Consider the following 16758-nt stretch of genomic DNA (forward strand, 5'->3'; position numbering starts at 1 on the left):
CTTGTTAAACACTCAGCCTAGGACATTCCCTTCCAGTTTTTGTAATCCCTGGGTCTCAGGGGCATGAGGTGTTTGTGGGAAGTGTGGGAGAGGTAACAGAGGAAAGGCCTAGTTCTGGGTCAAAAAATATTTAGGGTCCAGCAAACCAGAAGCACTGTTTAGACAATAGCTGGGTAGAATAAAACAGTTTTTCAAGACTCTTTACTTTCTAGTTCTTGAGGGGATAATGACTGAGATTTTTAATGTTTAATTTTTAATTTCAATGCTAACATATTTTAAAATAAATTTTTGTACGCTATCTAAAAATTCAGGCAAACTGCTGTTGGAAAATAGGAATAAACACTAAACTATCTATTACTTGCCTTCAATACATGCTTATGAACACAAACACTAAAATAATATGGTTGGATGTGCCACAACTGGCTGTGCCAGTTTTGTGGGTAGCCAGGAATATTGGTTTGGGGTGGACCTTTGAGGTTTCCCTGGTTGTACTGCATAAATTGATATTCTCTGTGCAGTCTTGACTGCACAGTGGTTGCATCTGTAACTGCATGCTGTCAACTTCTGGCAGTTCTGGCTGATAAAATAACTGGATAGAAACTTTTTACCTCTACACTTCTGTAGCCTCTTGTCACTTGTGAGGGTTACCATTTGGATCTCAACTTCTAGCAGTGTAGATGCTTCAGAGCTGGTTGTTCTCAAAAGATCTGGAGTTGTTCTGTTACTCCCATGAACTTGCTGCTGTATTGGAAAAACAAGCTCTCAGTGCATCAGTGTTTTGATTCTATGTTTATTTGCTGGACCTTACGTTTATTCTGTGGTGACTTAATAATCTTTTGTTAAGAAATGAGGTGGATTGTAAGTATAGCCTAGGAAGGGTTGCTGCACTTAATCCTTAAAACTACACTTTTCTAGTATTACAAGCTTAATCCTTTGCTACATGAAGCTTTGGTAGGGTAACTAAAATATTAGGGCTTCAGCTCTTTATTTCTAGTATCTTTTGTGACTAGTTTGGAAAGTGTTTTGCATTCTAGCCCAAATACTATCTTCTTTGCACTTTCTACTCCCTTCCTTTTTTCTGAAACTGAAACTAACTCCAGTTAAACTGTCTTTCATAGCTGGTGAAATGTGACTAGTAATGGGGATATCTAAAGTTATTCTCTACTTTAATTCCTTCTCTTCTTGGTCAAATTGTTGCATACCTCAGCACCCTGATGCTAGAGCTGCTTTACTCCAGTGGCTTTCAGTGTTGCTCAGAAGGAACTGCAGCCTCTCAGTGCTCTGGCAGCTGTTTGTAGAAAGGACTCAGGAGGGAAATGGATGAACTTTAGAGTGCTTATTTGCATTCATTTTGCATTCATTTATTGGACTTTGCATGGAAGTTTGCTCTGTCTGAGCAAACATGGTGTGTCAGCAAGAGATTAATGTCTTTGAATAAGATGTATGGCAGGGAAAAGGTGGTAACATTGTCTTTGCAAGGCTGGCAGACCCTTGGCAATGCAGCCTGTGGCTGCAGCACAGAAACTATCCCTGCATGAACTATCCCTGCACCTTTTTTCTTTAGCAGCTACCAGATAGATTCTCTGCTGAAGGTAGCACAGCAATTTCACCCAGTAATAAGTTAAACAGGCTTAATGGCTTAAAGTGTTTCTGAATTCATACTTCCTATCATTCCTTGTTCTTGAATTTCATAGTCATTCTTCATTTGTGCTTGTATACATCTGTGCTTGTAATAATCATTTGTTAATGAGGTGAAGCACATGTGTTATCATGTGGAAAATATTGTGGCATTACCTCTCTATCTACCATAGCAGTAATATTTCTTTCTTAAAATATTTTTTCTTAAAAAAAAAAATAATAATAATATCAGGAAAATTCCTGGAGGGGGGAAAAAACCCTCCACTCTGAAGGTACTGACAAAATATAAAATTGCTTCTATACAGCAGGTTTTTACAGAATTTTGAGGCACTTAGTGATAATATTTGCAAAGGATTTGAAGGAGATCATCAGAAACTAGGTAGGGAGAACTAGAGAGCATTTTGTATTTAAACATTTGTGTCATTCAAACTTATCTGTATTTTTAGTCAGTGACAGCTGGTGGCTGTGGGGGGATGGATTTTAGGTTTGGGATTATTTTTTTGCTCTGTAGTTACTGCGTGGAGGAGAGACTATTTTCCACAAAGCTTTTGGAGCCTGATAAAAAAGTACTGGTAGCTAAGAGTTGTATTTTGCAAAGGCTTGGTGGTGCTTACTGAGATCTGCTCTGTACTAAGTAGAAACTTCCCTGGACAAGTGAAAAGGGAAAAGGACTTTCGGTAGGATTTGCCTCAGCTGCAGCTGATATCCAGTTCCTCAAAAGCTGAACAAATAGAGGAGTTCCATCTCCAACTATTCAGATAGTGTTTTTTAAACTGTAAGTGCCTCTGGGATCACTTACTATTTGAAGTCCTTTTTAAACAGGGCAAATTTATAATATAAAAGAAAAAGGCTGTCCTTTGTCCTGCAGACTGTGTGTGTACTTCTGGTTGAGTGACTTCACTGTATCCTAATTTTATAAGATTTTTTTGGGCTTTTTATAATGACAGGCAAGTTTCATAAGGTACCTTATGAAAATATCAAACTATGAAATTTAGGTGATACTAGAAGTGTAAAGGTCTTCTCTGCAAGTATAAAAATCAATTTCATTAAATCACTACAATTTGTGAGTGAACAGTAGTTAATACCTCTTGTTATAGATTTGTATTTAACTTTTAGATGTATTTTTTTAAACAGTGAGTTCCCCTGTTGAGCTTATAATAATGCAGGCACTTTGCTGGGTGCATGATGACTTGAATGAAGTGGACATTGGCAGCTATATCCTGAAAGTCTGTGGCCAAGAAGAAGTTTTACAGAAGTAAGCAAACTCTTTTTCATTAATACTTAATTTCATGCTTTTTCATGACACAGTTGCTGGAAAGTGTATCTCTAGTGATTAAATGTGTGAAAGGATCCTTAAAAATGTAAGGAAGTCAGTCTGCACAAAGACCAGAAGTTTTTGGAGTTACTCTGGGATACAGCAAAGTAGGTCAGCATCAACTCTGTTCTAATGCATAGGTCCGTTTCTAGAGCCTTTCTGTAGGTGGATATTTAGTTTTTTAGTTTAGTTTTTTCTCTTCAAATCTCAGAACTGAAAAAAAATCAACTGTTTTCTAATAAACTGGGGGAGTTGTAGTTTGCAGGGTTTTGTTTCTTGGTGTGATTTTTGGTCTGGTTTTTGTTGTTGTAATTTTTTTCTATATCTAATGGTTTACAAAACCCCATTGGTTTTCTGGGTTAGAATTTTTGGTTTCAGTGTTAACCACTGTCATTAAGAGCTTTAGCACAAGTACTGGTATCTGCAATAGCGTGCAGAAGTAAAACTCAGATCAAGGATGGTGTGGAGGTTGATTCTCCATTTCCTTGCTTCATGGCAATGGGTTGCCTGGAATATTTTGTGGGAGCTTTTGGGAAAGCACTGCTCTGGCTGTGACTGTCCATGCTTTTGTTTCACAGCAAGCACTGCATAGGAAGTCACGAGTACATCCAGAACTGCCGCAAGTGGGACACAGATATCAAACTGCAGCTCCTGACCCACAGCGGGATATGCAGCGACCTGGCACGAACAGTGAGTACCTCCCAGCCTGCAAGAGAGTGCTGGCTCCAAGGTGGCACCTTCTTGTGTGCCTGACAAATTAACATGTCTGCCTGGTGTTGGAAATGCTATCCTCTTATCCCACGAGGAGTGAAGTGCATAACTGAATTTTCACAAGGCAAACTGCATGAATATGGATAATGCCTCTTACTAGAACCAAGTATTTTATACCTGGAAAAAGTATGCAGTCAGTTGGACTAAGCTTAAGACTTGAAAAAGAAGGAACAAATTTCAGTGTTAAATAGAAGTTGGGAGCAGCTTTTGAGTTTAATTAAATATGTATCAGACAATCAAAGAGGAAGGAAGGAGTATTTGGTATCTGCATAGTTGGGCACTTGTTGGCTGTTTATTCCCTCTGTCCCCATGTGTACACATTTCACTAGCTATTGAGTAGTTGTTTCTTTTCCTCTTTGAAGAGATCACCTTTCATCTTTCCTCTTCAACACCCTAGCTGTTAATAATTAATCTTCTAAAACTGTATGCATATTATAGAAAGGTGAGAACTGGACTTAGTACCTAATATTTTATTGCAGGAAGAGGATGACAGGACACCTGTACATCTAACCAAACACCTCTACAAAGTAGAAAAGCCTTTCAGAGAACCTATTATAAGGTAATGTTTTGTGGGTTTTTTAGTAATCAAGTGCTGATCACTGCTGAATTCCTGACCAAGGTTGTGTTGTGTTCTGTTCTTGCACTTGTGTTCAGTAACTATTATTTCTTGCAGGTCTTCCATTGAAGAGCTTCTTGAGGTATATCACAAACAAGTTAACACAGCTCTTAAGAATGGGGTAAGGTCACTGTAGATTATTGCTGAATCAAAAGTAGCATGACCAAATTCAGTGATAAGGTGGCTGGGAAAAAGACTTTGCAGGTTTTCTCAGGGAAACTGACAATCTGAACAAGCTGTCAAATGTGATATTATAATCATGGGTATTCAGATTTCTGTTCTTTTCTTCCTGGCTTTTCTTGCAAACCAGTTATTACATGATCATCACAACTAGAAGTGTATTTTCCAACTCTTGGGGTGCAAAATAACCTCTACCTCAAACATGCTGGAAGAGGTTTATTCAGGAGAATAGGGAAGAGGTCTGAATTCTGATTATGGCTGTTGTTGACAGCCATGAAGGATATATTTGCTAACAGATAAAAATCTGCATAATAGAGAGCAGGAATAGTTGTGTACAATGGGAGTTAGAACTGAAGCATGTTTGGAACATACAAGTAAGTTCTACACAAAGCATAATAATGTCTTACTCTGCATTATTAAATTCATTTAAAATACCCTGTCAAAAAAAAAAGTCACTTTCAGGGTATGACAGGTAGCTTAAAGCAGCTTGAATGTTAAATAGTTTAATGTGCCATCTGCAAAAGCTTATGGATATAACCTGCTCTGCTAAATTCTCAAAGGAGAAGCTGCTTTTTACTGCTGATAGTAATGTAACTTGTAGTCTTTAGTGCTTAAAGGTTAGATAACTGTGTTTCTTAACCAGTTTCTGTAAGAACAGTCTTGAAATGAATTACTTAATTGCAAGACTTTTCTTTTCCACTATGTTTGTTTGCCTCTCCAGGAATGCAGGTCTGAACAAGCTGCTGTCTGCTATTTCCATACTCCCTTAATATCATTTAATTCCAATGATGGTGATTCACCACGTTCTCAAGGGTGGTTTTGAACACAACTTTTTGCAGAAGAGCAGGCTGTTACTGCTCCCTGACATGGGGGTTTTGTTGCTTTGCTCTTGCAGCTGCTTCAGCTTCTTTGTTTAGCTGTGATTTCACAGGCTGAGATGAGGAATGCAAAACATCTCAATTCAGACTTGTGTTCTACTCTTTGTAGTCTTTTTGAGGTTGGAGAGGTTGTTTGTAGGTGGTGATGATTAGGTCCAAATAGCAGCAGTTCTGCATTTGAAATTTTTCACTTCATGAAGTGAGTTCCTTTATATATTCAGTAGCTGAAGCTTGCTAATCCAGGTGAAGAAGGGTAATCCATAAATAATTTCTATGTAAGCTTTGATTTCACATTGTTGAATGCTTTGAAAGTTATCAATTATCTTTTCATTGATACTTGAGAACCTGTGAAGAAAATAGCGGTGGAAATTTCTCTTTCCATGTCACAAAGAAGCTGTTACCTTCAATTTGTTACTTTGGAAGAATGGTTTAAATATTTACAGTGTCTTCTGTGGTTATTTTCTTACCAGAACAGTTAATCGTTGCCAGGTAATTCTCAGTGTAAAAACTTTCTAATTCAAATGGCTTATTTGCTATCCATTTGTAGGAAGGCCAGGAGAATATGTCTGGAAAAATGGTGGTTGGGAATCAATTTACATCTTAGTGAGAGAATATCGCAACAATTATTCCTGTTATTTAGTCGTAAGTGCTCAGAAGTTATTGTGAAAGAAACCTATACATTAAGCCTTTAAAAAGTAAATCATTATTTTGAAACAAATATTTTAATTTTATACATGTGCTCTTTAAAATTGGGTGAAGACTTTCCTTACATTAAAAAACAAACTCCAGGAAACCTAGGATAATTCAATTTTCACTCAAGTGGCTTTTCTTCTGTTGGAGAAGTAGAAGGAAGAGAATATTTGGAACAGCTCAACTTTGTCTTAAGTAGCCTACAAAAATATATTAAAGTGATCTAAAAAAAAATTAATTCCATCATGGAACCAGTACTGTAGTGTAAATAGTAGAAGTGTCAGTGTAATTTAAACCTGTATCTATGAGAACTGAAATTGAAACACTGCTTCTTTAACTAATTGAATTTTCTTCTTTGAACTGTACTTCCTTTTTAGGAATTGAGCTCAGTGTCTCATTAGAAAATAATTATTTGCCAACAGTTTAGTAGAAAAATGGTTGGGAATCTCTTAATATTTCCTGGCACCCTATTCTAGGATCTGTACTACTGTGTTTTTGGCATTCATAAGGAAGTTCTCAATATTGAGGTTTTTCTTTATTCCAGTTGTTAGACCGCAGTTTAATGTAATGGACATATGCATCTCATAGTGACATTTTCTTGGCAATTCATTAAAAAACATTAAAGCAATACTGGGTTTCACAATTGTGATCAGATCAATCTGTTCTCTCATGCATTCCTTATTAGAACCAGCATAAAGCAGTAGATCATGTAATTAAGACTGTCAGAAAAATCTGTTCTACATTGGATTGTGTAGAGACTCCTGCAATAACAGAATCAGTGAAGAAGGTCAGGAGGGCTGTTAATCTCCCAAGGACTAAAAATGCTGAGGTAAACTTCTACTCTATAAATTGCATACTTTAACTGATAAATGTTATTTCACAGTCTTTAGTAATTGCAAATACCAGCAACAGTTCTGTCAGGGTTATGTTGGGATTTTTTTGTTGGGTTTTACTTATTTATTTTTTAAGTTTAATTTATTTTTAATTTGTTTATTTAACTTGACATCTTCCATTTATTTTGCCATTTCTCTGCTGTTAATGCATTAATTGCTTGCTTTGGGAATATTTTCCTTTTCTAAATAGTGACTGTTTAAAAACTAGTTTTAAAATACTGTTTTCTGGTTCTGTAACTAGAAACTTGTGTCACAGCAGATGCCACTAAATCTGACTGAGGGGAACTGACAGGAGCTCATGCTGTCTAAAATTAATGCATTTATGCTTTAAAGGAGGAAATGACATCATGTATTTTCCCAGTAGTGTTTGTCTGGCAATAGCATCTTAAAACTCTTAACTGTTCATACTCCTGCATTCCTGAGCATAAGGACAAACCCAAAATCTCTCAAATAGCACAGAATTTGATGATGCAACTGCCCTACAATGAATGGTTCACTTGAGCAGGATGGTCTCAAGTCATATTGTCAAAAACAGTCATTAAGTGGAGAAGTGTGCAAATAAAAAAGTGAAATAATTTTATAATGCTATTTCTGTTGTCCTGCTGCCTTACTAGAGTGGCAATTCATGTGATGCTCTGTTTGCTTTTGGCTTCATCAGTTCAGTGATATATTTGTAACACTGGGCAGAAGACAGATAAATATAGTTGTCACAAGAACTAAAATTATTACAGGGAAGTGCAGAAGACATTAAGACAACATAGTGAAATACAGCATATACATATTTTTTCAGTGTTTGCTTTTTGATAGGAGAAAGCTGTAGAAATAATTAGGTTATAGTGTACAAATAGTTCCCAAAAAATAACATTGCTCCAGTAGAATTTGAAAAAGGGGAGATTTTGTAAATAAAACCCTGCAATTATTTTATGATGGACATTGGCTTACACAATAATGTGAGTGAAGGCATGTAGGACTGCTTTCAGAAATTGCTATAAATACTGGAGACTGTTCCATTGTAATCTTTAAGATATTGTTTGATTTTATTTTCTTTAAAAGTAATTCTTTGTGGTTGGAAGAAGTGACTATGTTTTTTGTCAGAATGTGAAATTTTTTGATATTCAAACTTTAAGTTGAAGATGCTCAATTAGTACATTAGAAGTGTAAGGAGAGCTTTTATTCTTCTGCAGCACTTGTGGCAAACTTCTTGGGAAGTTAGGAATTCCCTGGGGTTTGATTTAAAGCACAAGCTTAGTTTTCATTAAAAATTTTTGTTTTGTGAGAACTTGAATTTGGCATGAAACACTTCCTGATTAGAAGGGAGTAAATTCCCATGATTTGTTTGTCACCTCTTGGTTTCCACAGTCTTTGTTGAGACTAGACATTGCTGTGGGAGAGATTGCTGTGATGTTGCAACATGTTGAGACTTCCATTTTAGCAAACAAAGATAGTACAAAGTAACAGTCCTTACTGTTAATTTTCTCAGTTGCTTAATATTTTTTATTAAGAAAATTTATAACTCTGCCAGCAAAATGTACCTTACCAAATGGCACAAACAAAACAGGAAAAAAAAGCTGTTTACAGCTGTTCAGATTTAAATTACTGGGCCTCTGCTGTCATCTATAACAGCCCTGAGGAAGTTTTATCTCTGCCTAGAGAAGTTAGATTATCCTGAGCAATATTCCAATGTACTGTGTCTTTCTGGATTTCATAAAGTATGTCAAAACAGTTGACTTGACAAAAAATGAGCTTTTGAACTTGGTGAATAGTTGCTGCATCATATGGAAATTGTGATGCTGTTAGTTAACTCTTGAGGAGCTTTGATTGAAAAGATGTGTTAGATAAACATAAGTATGAACCTAATTCAGATACTTCATAATTTCTGTATAAGATACTTAATAGCCATGGAAAATTAATATGGATTTTCAATATTGAAATTTCCTCTGACTTTATTGTGTAGGTATCCTTAAAATGTGGTGATGACAATAGCAAGAGCCCCTCTGGTGAGTAAAGTTCTTCAATTTTTATTTTAAAAGTGTTTTGAGGTGGCTAATTTAGGAAGAGATGCATTCAAAATAAATTGTCATTTAGGTTCCCTGCAACCTGAAAACCCTCTGAAAGTGAGTCTAGACCAGTTAACAAGAGCAGTTGAGGCCCTTCTGCAGCTCCACACCAATTCCTGTAGCAATTCAGCAGCAATTTCTCCAGAGGAAAGTAAGAGTACCAAGGAAGCTTGGACTGCCACAGAACATCTCCAATTCACAATATTTGCTGCTCATGGAATTTCTTCTGGTTGGGTGTCAAAGTAAGTGATTCACCCTTTTATATATTTTTTTAATGTTTTTATGGTTTTTTAATGCTGAACTTTTTTTTCCTTGTCCAGTTATGAAAAATACTACTTGATTTGTTCCCTGACCCATAATGGAAAAGATCTGTTCAAACCTGTTCAGTCCAAGAAGGTTGGCACATACAAGAGCTTCTTCTACTTGATTAAATGGGATGAACTGTAAGTGACTTTACTCTGTTAAAACTCAATAAAAAGTTTTGTTTTAGCTAGTTGCTGAATACAGTCAGTCATTCAAGCAGCTCTTGGTTCTAATTCCATTTCAAGCATCCAAAGAACAATTTACTGATCAAAATCAAAAATAGATTTCCAAATGGTATTTCAGTATTCATTTTGAAAGGGGGAATGGTAATGCTGGACTAGTGCCCTGTGCTAATGTGTTTGTAGCATACAATTACAGGGAGTTGGGAAGGTCATAACATTCCTTGCAATGGGAATGGCTTGTGCTGCTTTAAGAGGGATTAAAGAATAAAGCTTGCTTGTATGTACTGCTCAATTTATGTAAATGGAAAGGAAAAGCAACTCACTTTTACTAACATCAAAAATGGAATCAATTTTTTGTTCCAAGTACAGAGGGTAGAAAGGAAGAAGGAAGAGCATGCAGAGAAAAGATAGGGAGACAATGGCAGGTGGTGTCTGATAACTGAAAGGGGAACATTTTTCATTATCTCTGCACAGCTTAATCTCTGCCACTTGAGTTATCAGGCAGCCTGTCATAGCTGAAGCATCATGTGAGCTCCATGTGCCCCATATCCACTCTCCTGACTGTTTTTAAAGGTCAGAGATAGACCCTGAGGAATACCCTGAAAGTTTGTGGTGAACAAATTATTTCAGATCAGCAATGAGTTTTCTAGAACACCTGCCTTCAGAGAATACTCCAACTACCTTTTATTTCCCAGTGATGCATGGGATTAATTGTCAGATTTTTTGCTGGCAAGTACTATGTATTAGTGAAAGGTCTGCTAGATTGCTTAAAAGCTGCTGACAACAGTATAGTGCTTTATTGTGTAGTTGTCATGTTTAACAGAGAAATCAAACTGAAAGAACATTTTTAGGCAATAAAAACAGTGTAAACATAAGTGGAAGCTTGAATAGCTCAGTGAGGTGCATACTCCTCAGCTGCTTGCTTTATAGGTTTTGTACCATTTAGAATCTAATTTTCAGTAGTTCTTAATAGATCCTTTCGTTTGGATGGGAAGCTATTGTCAGATGACGCTTTCAACCTGAAAAATTAGGAGGTGGCTAACATGGAATTCTGTGTGCCCTTCCTAGTGAGTGGAGTGGGAAAACTGGTTATGCTGGACAGGTCAATTCTGTGCAAGGAATGTGATTTAACAGACAGAGATTAAAGAGGGTTGGTCCAAATCTGAGTACAGTGCAGAAGTGTAATTTAGCAGGTTTTACAAACTAATTGGCGTGGGAGATGAAGTGGAGTGAAATATGATTGCATGGATATTTAACACTTGTTCTTCAATGTTAATTGACTTTTTAAAAGCAAGAAGCATAAATGGATTATATGGATAAGCCTGTAACTTACTAACTGCTACCTTTTTTCTAATTGACTTATTTTTAATACTTTTATTTTATAGAATAATTTTCCCCATCCAGATTTCACAGTTGCCTTTGGAATCAGTCTTATGTCTGACTTTGTTTGGAATCCTAAGTCAAAGTAGTGGGAGTTCCCCTGACTCAAATAAGCAGAGAAAGGGCCCAGAAAATTTGGGTCAGGTTTCTCTGCCTCTCTTTGATTTTAGGCGGTAAGTATCCAAAACATGGGTAAGGTTTATCACTATGATTTGCTCTGTGTAGAGCTTCCTCCACACCCATAACTCTAGAAATTGCCTCTTTGATATTGAATATAGTAAGCCATGATAAAGGTAAGGGTTATAAACTACACTGATACAGAAAAAATGCATTTCATTAAACAGAGGACAAAATGTGCTCCTGTGTTGTAGGATTTCCATCTAACTGGCTGAAAAAACTTTACTGCTGGGGGGGCGTGAATATTGTTTGGATGATTTTAGCCCAGAATATTCTAAAATTATTCCTTTTTATTCAGAGATGGATTAATTTTAAACAATAAAAAGAAAGGGATAATTAGCAAGTGTGTTAAACTTGCAGCATATTTCTGGTTTGAGCTGGCTTTCCTTCAAATACTGGATGCTGGATGCTGTTACACGTTTTTCACTAAGAATGAAAAGCCTGCTGTAACTTTCCTAAGCAGAGTGTTTCTGGATTGGTTCAAGTTGCTTTGTTCTTCCAACTTTGATTGCAAAGTGCATTCCAAAATGCTTATCACTTGGGCAGCTACTCAGTGAGACATGAACCAGTAACCTTGAACCACAGGTGCCCACATTACACATCATGTTGCAGAAGTGATCACACCATTGCAAAACAGCTTCTACATTTATACTTAAGGTTTCCTATTTATGTGTGCTGCTCACTTCTAGGTCTTAGTGCAAGTTTAAATAGTCAAGCAAGGCTGCAAAAAGGCAGCCAGATCTTTCCTGGACAGTTACTGCTGTGTGCTGCTTGTGGCTGTTTCGTGTGCTTTGTGTCCTCTGGTTCTGGATTTGACTTTACTTGTTCTGCTTTCTCTTTTGTGTGGTGATGATTCCAACAGCTTGAGGGTATCACAGAGTTTAGGATTTCCTGCACTGTAAAGATGGCCTGCAGCTGCTTTCAGTCTCCACCAAAGCTTGGATTTCTTTTCATAAATGATGCTTATTTCAACCTTCTGTTTAAATGTTGCATTTCAGTCTCCTATGTAAATATCACATTTCACAGTACTTGAAAACACAGCTTGTGATTGGAATTTCAATTTTTTCTTGTCTTCAAGGCGTTCTCATAGGAGTTAGTTTGGGGAGAAAACTGTATTTTCTGTTTATGCAGAGCACTGCAATGGTGTGTTAAGCCAGAGTTGCTGAGTGGCCTGCAGGTAGCAGCTGTAGAGATGCTCAGTGGTCTAACCCACTTACAGTCCACATAAATTCAATCCAGACCTAGGGAATTCAAGCTGGTAGCCAAATATTCCAGTTACAGTTGAAAATAGCATCAATGGCAGACAGGTACTAAAACTTGAAACTAACTGAAATATAGGGAGAACAAATCTGGTTGTGTATGTGTTTTGGAAGGATCCATGGCCAAGTTAAAATTCCTTCTGCTGAAGTGCATGTGGAGTGGCTTAAAATGTCATTACTTGTGGATGAGACAGAAGACTGTGGCAGCTGTGTTAAATTGGGGAATTATTAAAAAGAATAAACTGTTCAGCTGTGTTTTAGTGGCACAATTTGGTAATCTTTATTGGCATGGCAATCTCCTAGTTAATCAATATTTACATATAACAACTTGGTTTTTATTTGAAGTCCATATAAATCCTCAAATGTCTTTGAAAATTCACTTAAGGCTTGGCCTTCAAGCAGTCTTTTGAGCAAAATTTTGATTTTAAAAGACTGATAGGAGTTTTCTGTACTTAACATTCCACACTTGATTGATTTATGAAGTGTTTTCTGTTGTGTCCTACATTTGGAAATGGTACTAATGTTGGGAATACACTGGAAAATGCAAATGTCATTTGATATGCCCTTGCAGAATCTGGTAATGTGGGAAGTCCAAGCAAATGGTGATGCCTGTAAGGTTCATATGCCTGGGCCTTTTTTCTAGAAGCTAAGAAGAGTGTGTGTGCGTATTCATTTTTTTTTCTCAGAGGCAAAAGTATTCCTTCTCCGACTTAAAGAATAGGGAGCACCTAATTTATCTGTGTCAACTAAATCAAGACTGAACTTTTTGCTTTGTCTTTTCCACCTAAAAGTTGTGTACAGCCCTTTAAAGCACTTAAAGGACAGACAACAGCCAGTGAAAATGAGCAAATTAATTTATCAAATTTATCAACTAATATCTTGGTGAAGTAAACAGACTGGGATACTAATAGCCTGTACATGTTCTTTTCTCAGATTGTTAACTTGTGGGACAAAGCTGTTGCAACTGTGGACCTCATCACATCCGCATCATGTGTCAGGGGTGGCCAGTAAGAAAGGAAATATGGAAAGAATAGTATTACAGGTTATACATAATTCTGATTCACCCTATGCTTTGTTTGAATATTGTGACTTGTAAGTCAGATTAGATGGAGGTTTTGGGGAGAAGGAAAGTACTGCTAAGTAATATTTGAAAGTCAATATAAAATAGTGATTACTAAACTGGAAGGGCAAAGAATGGGAAGCAAGTAAGAGAAATCAGAAGTGTTTTGGCATTACATGCTGTCAGTACTAGAAGAGAATGTTTTTGAAGGCAATCCATAGAAATGTTTACTGAAATGGGAGTTGTCTGGACACAAGCAGTAGTAATTCCAGCTGCTTTACAGAACACAAGCACCTCTCTTTCTCAATTCAGAGTTCAAATTTCCCTCCAGAGAGAAGGTGCCTTACTAGGCATGACTCAGCAGTCCCAAAACATGACCTGAGTGGGTGTTTGGGTGGAAACCACTGGGTTGAACAGTTCTGTGATTATCTCTGCTCTAAGCATTCTCCCTCCTCTTCTGAGGACTGCTCCAGCCACTGCACTGTGCAGTAACACAACTGTGCATTTGGTCATGTAGAAGAATTGAGATGGAAAAAGATATTCAGCAAACTGTATCTGGGGACTGTTGAACTTCTAGAACTAGAGTTCAGATACCCAAACATCTGAGATTGCTGGAAGGGTGAGCTTTCTCTACTTAAGAATTTGCATCATCTTTTTTTTTTTTTTTTTTCAGATTGACTTCCCATCCCATACCTTTGATATTGAATATAAAATGCCCCAAGCTGCCAAGACTACTGTGCATCATTCTGTAGAAACATTAGAAAAACCATTGAGAGAACGTCTCCTTGCCATTCTCTCCAAGGATAGCACCATTGGGTATGTCCATTTCTTCCAGCTGGGCTCTTTTTGCACATGACAGTTTGTAGCTAGGGTATGGAATGCTTACATGTTCTTAAGTTTTGGTAATTCTTATTTGTTTTATGTTTTGAAGACCTGTAGAGACTTAAACAAGAGATTGAAATTAAACATATGAAATCTTGGTACTGACAATGAATTTCCTTGTGCTTTTCATTGCTGGTGCTATAATAGTTTCTTGCTACAAAACTGCTGTCCCTTTGTCTGCCTGTTAGAGTCACCTGTTCCTGCTTGGCAGTTTCTCAGTTCCAGGGAGCATGGCAGTCTCAGCAGTGTTCATGTTCCATGGAAGATTTTCTGGCAGCCTTTCCTACTCATCTGCACCAAACTAACATTGAGGGGTTTGATTTATTTCAGCTTATATTAAAGCTTAATTTTGTCCCACCCAAATTATAAATTTGAACAAATGTTTCCTAAATGTTTGAGGCTTTATTTGGTTTCTTGATTTGACTTTTGTGGAAGTTAAGAGTAATTTCAATGTAATTCCATTCTGTGTGTTAAATTATCACTATGAACACAACAGTCAGTGGCATTGGGGTTACTCAGCTGATGGTTTGTCATGTGCATTATAAACTGAAATGTTCTTGTCTGCAGGCTGTCGAAAGAAGATAAAGAATTTTTGTGGGAGAAGAGACATTATTGTCATAGCCATCCCAATAGCTTACCAAAAATACTGGTTAGTGCCCCTCACTGGGACTGGGCAAATCTTCCAGAAATATATTCATTGCTTCAGCGGTGGCCTCCTTTATCACCATTAGCTGCACTGGAACTACTTGATTCAAAGTAAGAAAACCAGTGTAAATAAACTCTGTGTTTTGTTCAGCATTAAATGACTCTTCTTTGGCAGAAGATCCCGGAATGGTGTTCTGTGGGAAAATACTGCTGAATTTCTTGTGGCAAAAGTTAAATATTTTTAAAATTTTAATGAACCCCGTGCTTACTTTATTGATGTAGGCTTAGCCAAGTCGTGTAGTGAAAGCAAAAGTGGCTAGGGTTCTGAAGTTTAACATGCAACAGGACAGGAGTTTATACAGCCAGAGTTTTGAAAGGTTTTGAGTGTGCTTGTCCTAAACATGCACATGCAGTTGCATTTATGTGATAAAGGGCTTTGTACTTGTAGGTCCCTTATTGAGCTTTTAAAGACTTTATGTGGTTGCTTTTCTATCTAGCTGATCTCAAAAAAAGAATAATTTAAAAAATCCTACATGAACAGAGAAAGCTTGATGTGGATTTGTGGTGATTTTCTAGGTTTGCTGATCAGGAAGTACGAAATACAGCTGTGAAGTGGATAGAGACATTGAGTGATGATGAGTTAACAGATTTCCTCCCTCAGTTTGTACAGGTAAGACTTTCTGTCTACACTGAGCTCTGAATTTTTCTGGCTCTTGAAAACCTGAAGGAATTGCTTCTGACTAGTAGCAGAAGTGTTGTTGTGTGCCTCTAACCGTACTGCACAGTAGGGGAAACAATTTGGATAAATAATCATTTTGTGATGGTCCGAAGTATTTGTGGTAATTCTGTCTGCATTAGTCACAAAATAAATCTTCATCAACAATTAAATGCAGACCTGATTTATGTAATTTCCATTGTATTTAGGCATTGAAGTATGAGACCCACCTTGACAGTGCTCTTGTGAAATTTCTTTTGGCTCGGGCACTGGGGAGCATTCGGATTGCGCACTACCTGTACTGGTAAGGGCTTCTTTGTTCCATTGCTCGTGTCATGTGTGTGCCACAAGATTGATATTTCCAGATTAAATATCCTCCTTGACATCATCATTCAATAACATAACAATGACTGTTGTGAATGGTGCTTATACAGAATGTAGATCCTCGTTGTTGTTTTTTTTTAATGGAAGAACAGATGGTGCCTCTACAAAGCACAAACTTCTTGTCTTTTCTATCCTGTATATCAGTAACTTCAGACATACATAGTCCTGATTCACTAAAATATTTTGATATGTTAATATTGCATTGTTTGCTGTATTTTCCATAGGAAAATTTAACTTGCATCCTTTATTTCAGGCTTCTTAAGGATACACTGTATGATACAAAGTTTGGTGTAAGGTATGAGCAAATTCTTGGAGCTTTTCTTTCAGTCTGTGGAAAAAGGCTGAGGGAAGAGCTGGAGAAGCAGACCAGGCTAGTGCAGCTCTTTGGAATGGTAGCAGAAAAAGTAAAGCAAACGAGTGGATCTGCTCGGCAGGTGTGTATATAATTTTAATTCAAAATTAATCCACTTAAATGTCTTTTTAGTCTAAATTCAAAATGTTATGTAAAGGTATAGGAAGATTAATGGACCTGCTGTTCTGCAGAGTTTAATGAAGTTGATGCTTTTGTCAAGTTTATCACCTGAAATATATGGTGGTGAGGTGATAAAGCAAGAAAGTATAGGATGTGTTCTGTGTATGATCAACTGGAAATGGATTTAAACCTATTACTGCTGAAGAATGATCTCATCATGCTAAAGAATGAGATCTGGTTTTGTGCTGATAATAGAACTTA

The 16758-nt window shown here is 37.0% G+C and overlaps 1 protein-coding gene across 1 annotated transcript in view; it reads left to right on the forward strand.

The window, feature by feature from the left end:
• Window positions 1-16758, forward strand: part of PIK3C2A (phosphatidylinositol-4-phosphate 3-kinase catalytic subunit type 2 alpha) — a 50199-nt gene that overhangs the window by 19941 nt on the left and 13500 nt on the right. The window contains exons 5-19 of the mRNA XM_033062480.1: window positions 2773-2893; window positions 3532-3643; window positions 4204-4283; window positions 4398-4461; window positions 6774-6917; window positions 8936-8978; window positions 9067-9280; window positions 9359-9481; window positions 10909-11076; window positions 13273-13381; window positions 14073-14215; window positions 14849-15037; window positions 15503-15596; window positions 15851-15945; window positions 16279-16459. Of these exons, the coding sequence (XP_032918371.1) occupies window positions 2773-2893; window positions 3532-3643; window positions 4204-4283; window positions 4398-4461; window positions 6774-6917; window positions 8936-8978; window positions 9067-9280; window positions 9359-9481; window positions 10909-11076; window positions 13273-13381; window positions 14073-14215; window positions 14849-15037; window positions 15503-15596; window positions 15851-15945; window positions 16279-16459 (1880 nt within the window). The remainder of the gene's footprint in view (window positions 1-2772; window positions 2894-3531; window positions 3644-4203; window positions 4284-4397; window positions 4462-6773; window positions 6918-8935; window positions 8979-9066; window positions 9281-9358; window positions 9482-10908; window positions 11077-13272; window positions 13382-14072; window positions 14216-14848; window positions 15038-15502; window positions 15597-15850; window positions 15946-16278; window positions 16460-16758) is intronic.

Source organism: Catharus ustulatus, chromosome 6, assembly GCF_009819885.2.
Source record: "Catharus ustulatus isolate bCatUst1 chromosome 6, bCatUst1.pri.v2, whole genome shotgun sequence".
NCBI lineage: Eukaryota > Metazoa > Chordata > Aves > Passeriformes > Turdidae > Catharus > Catharus ustulatus.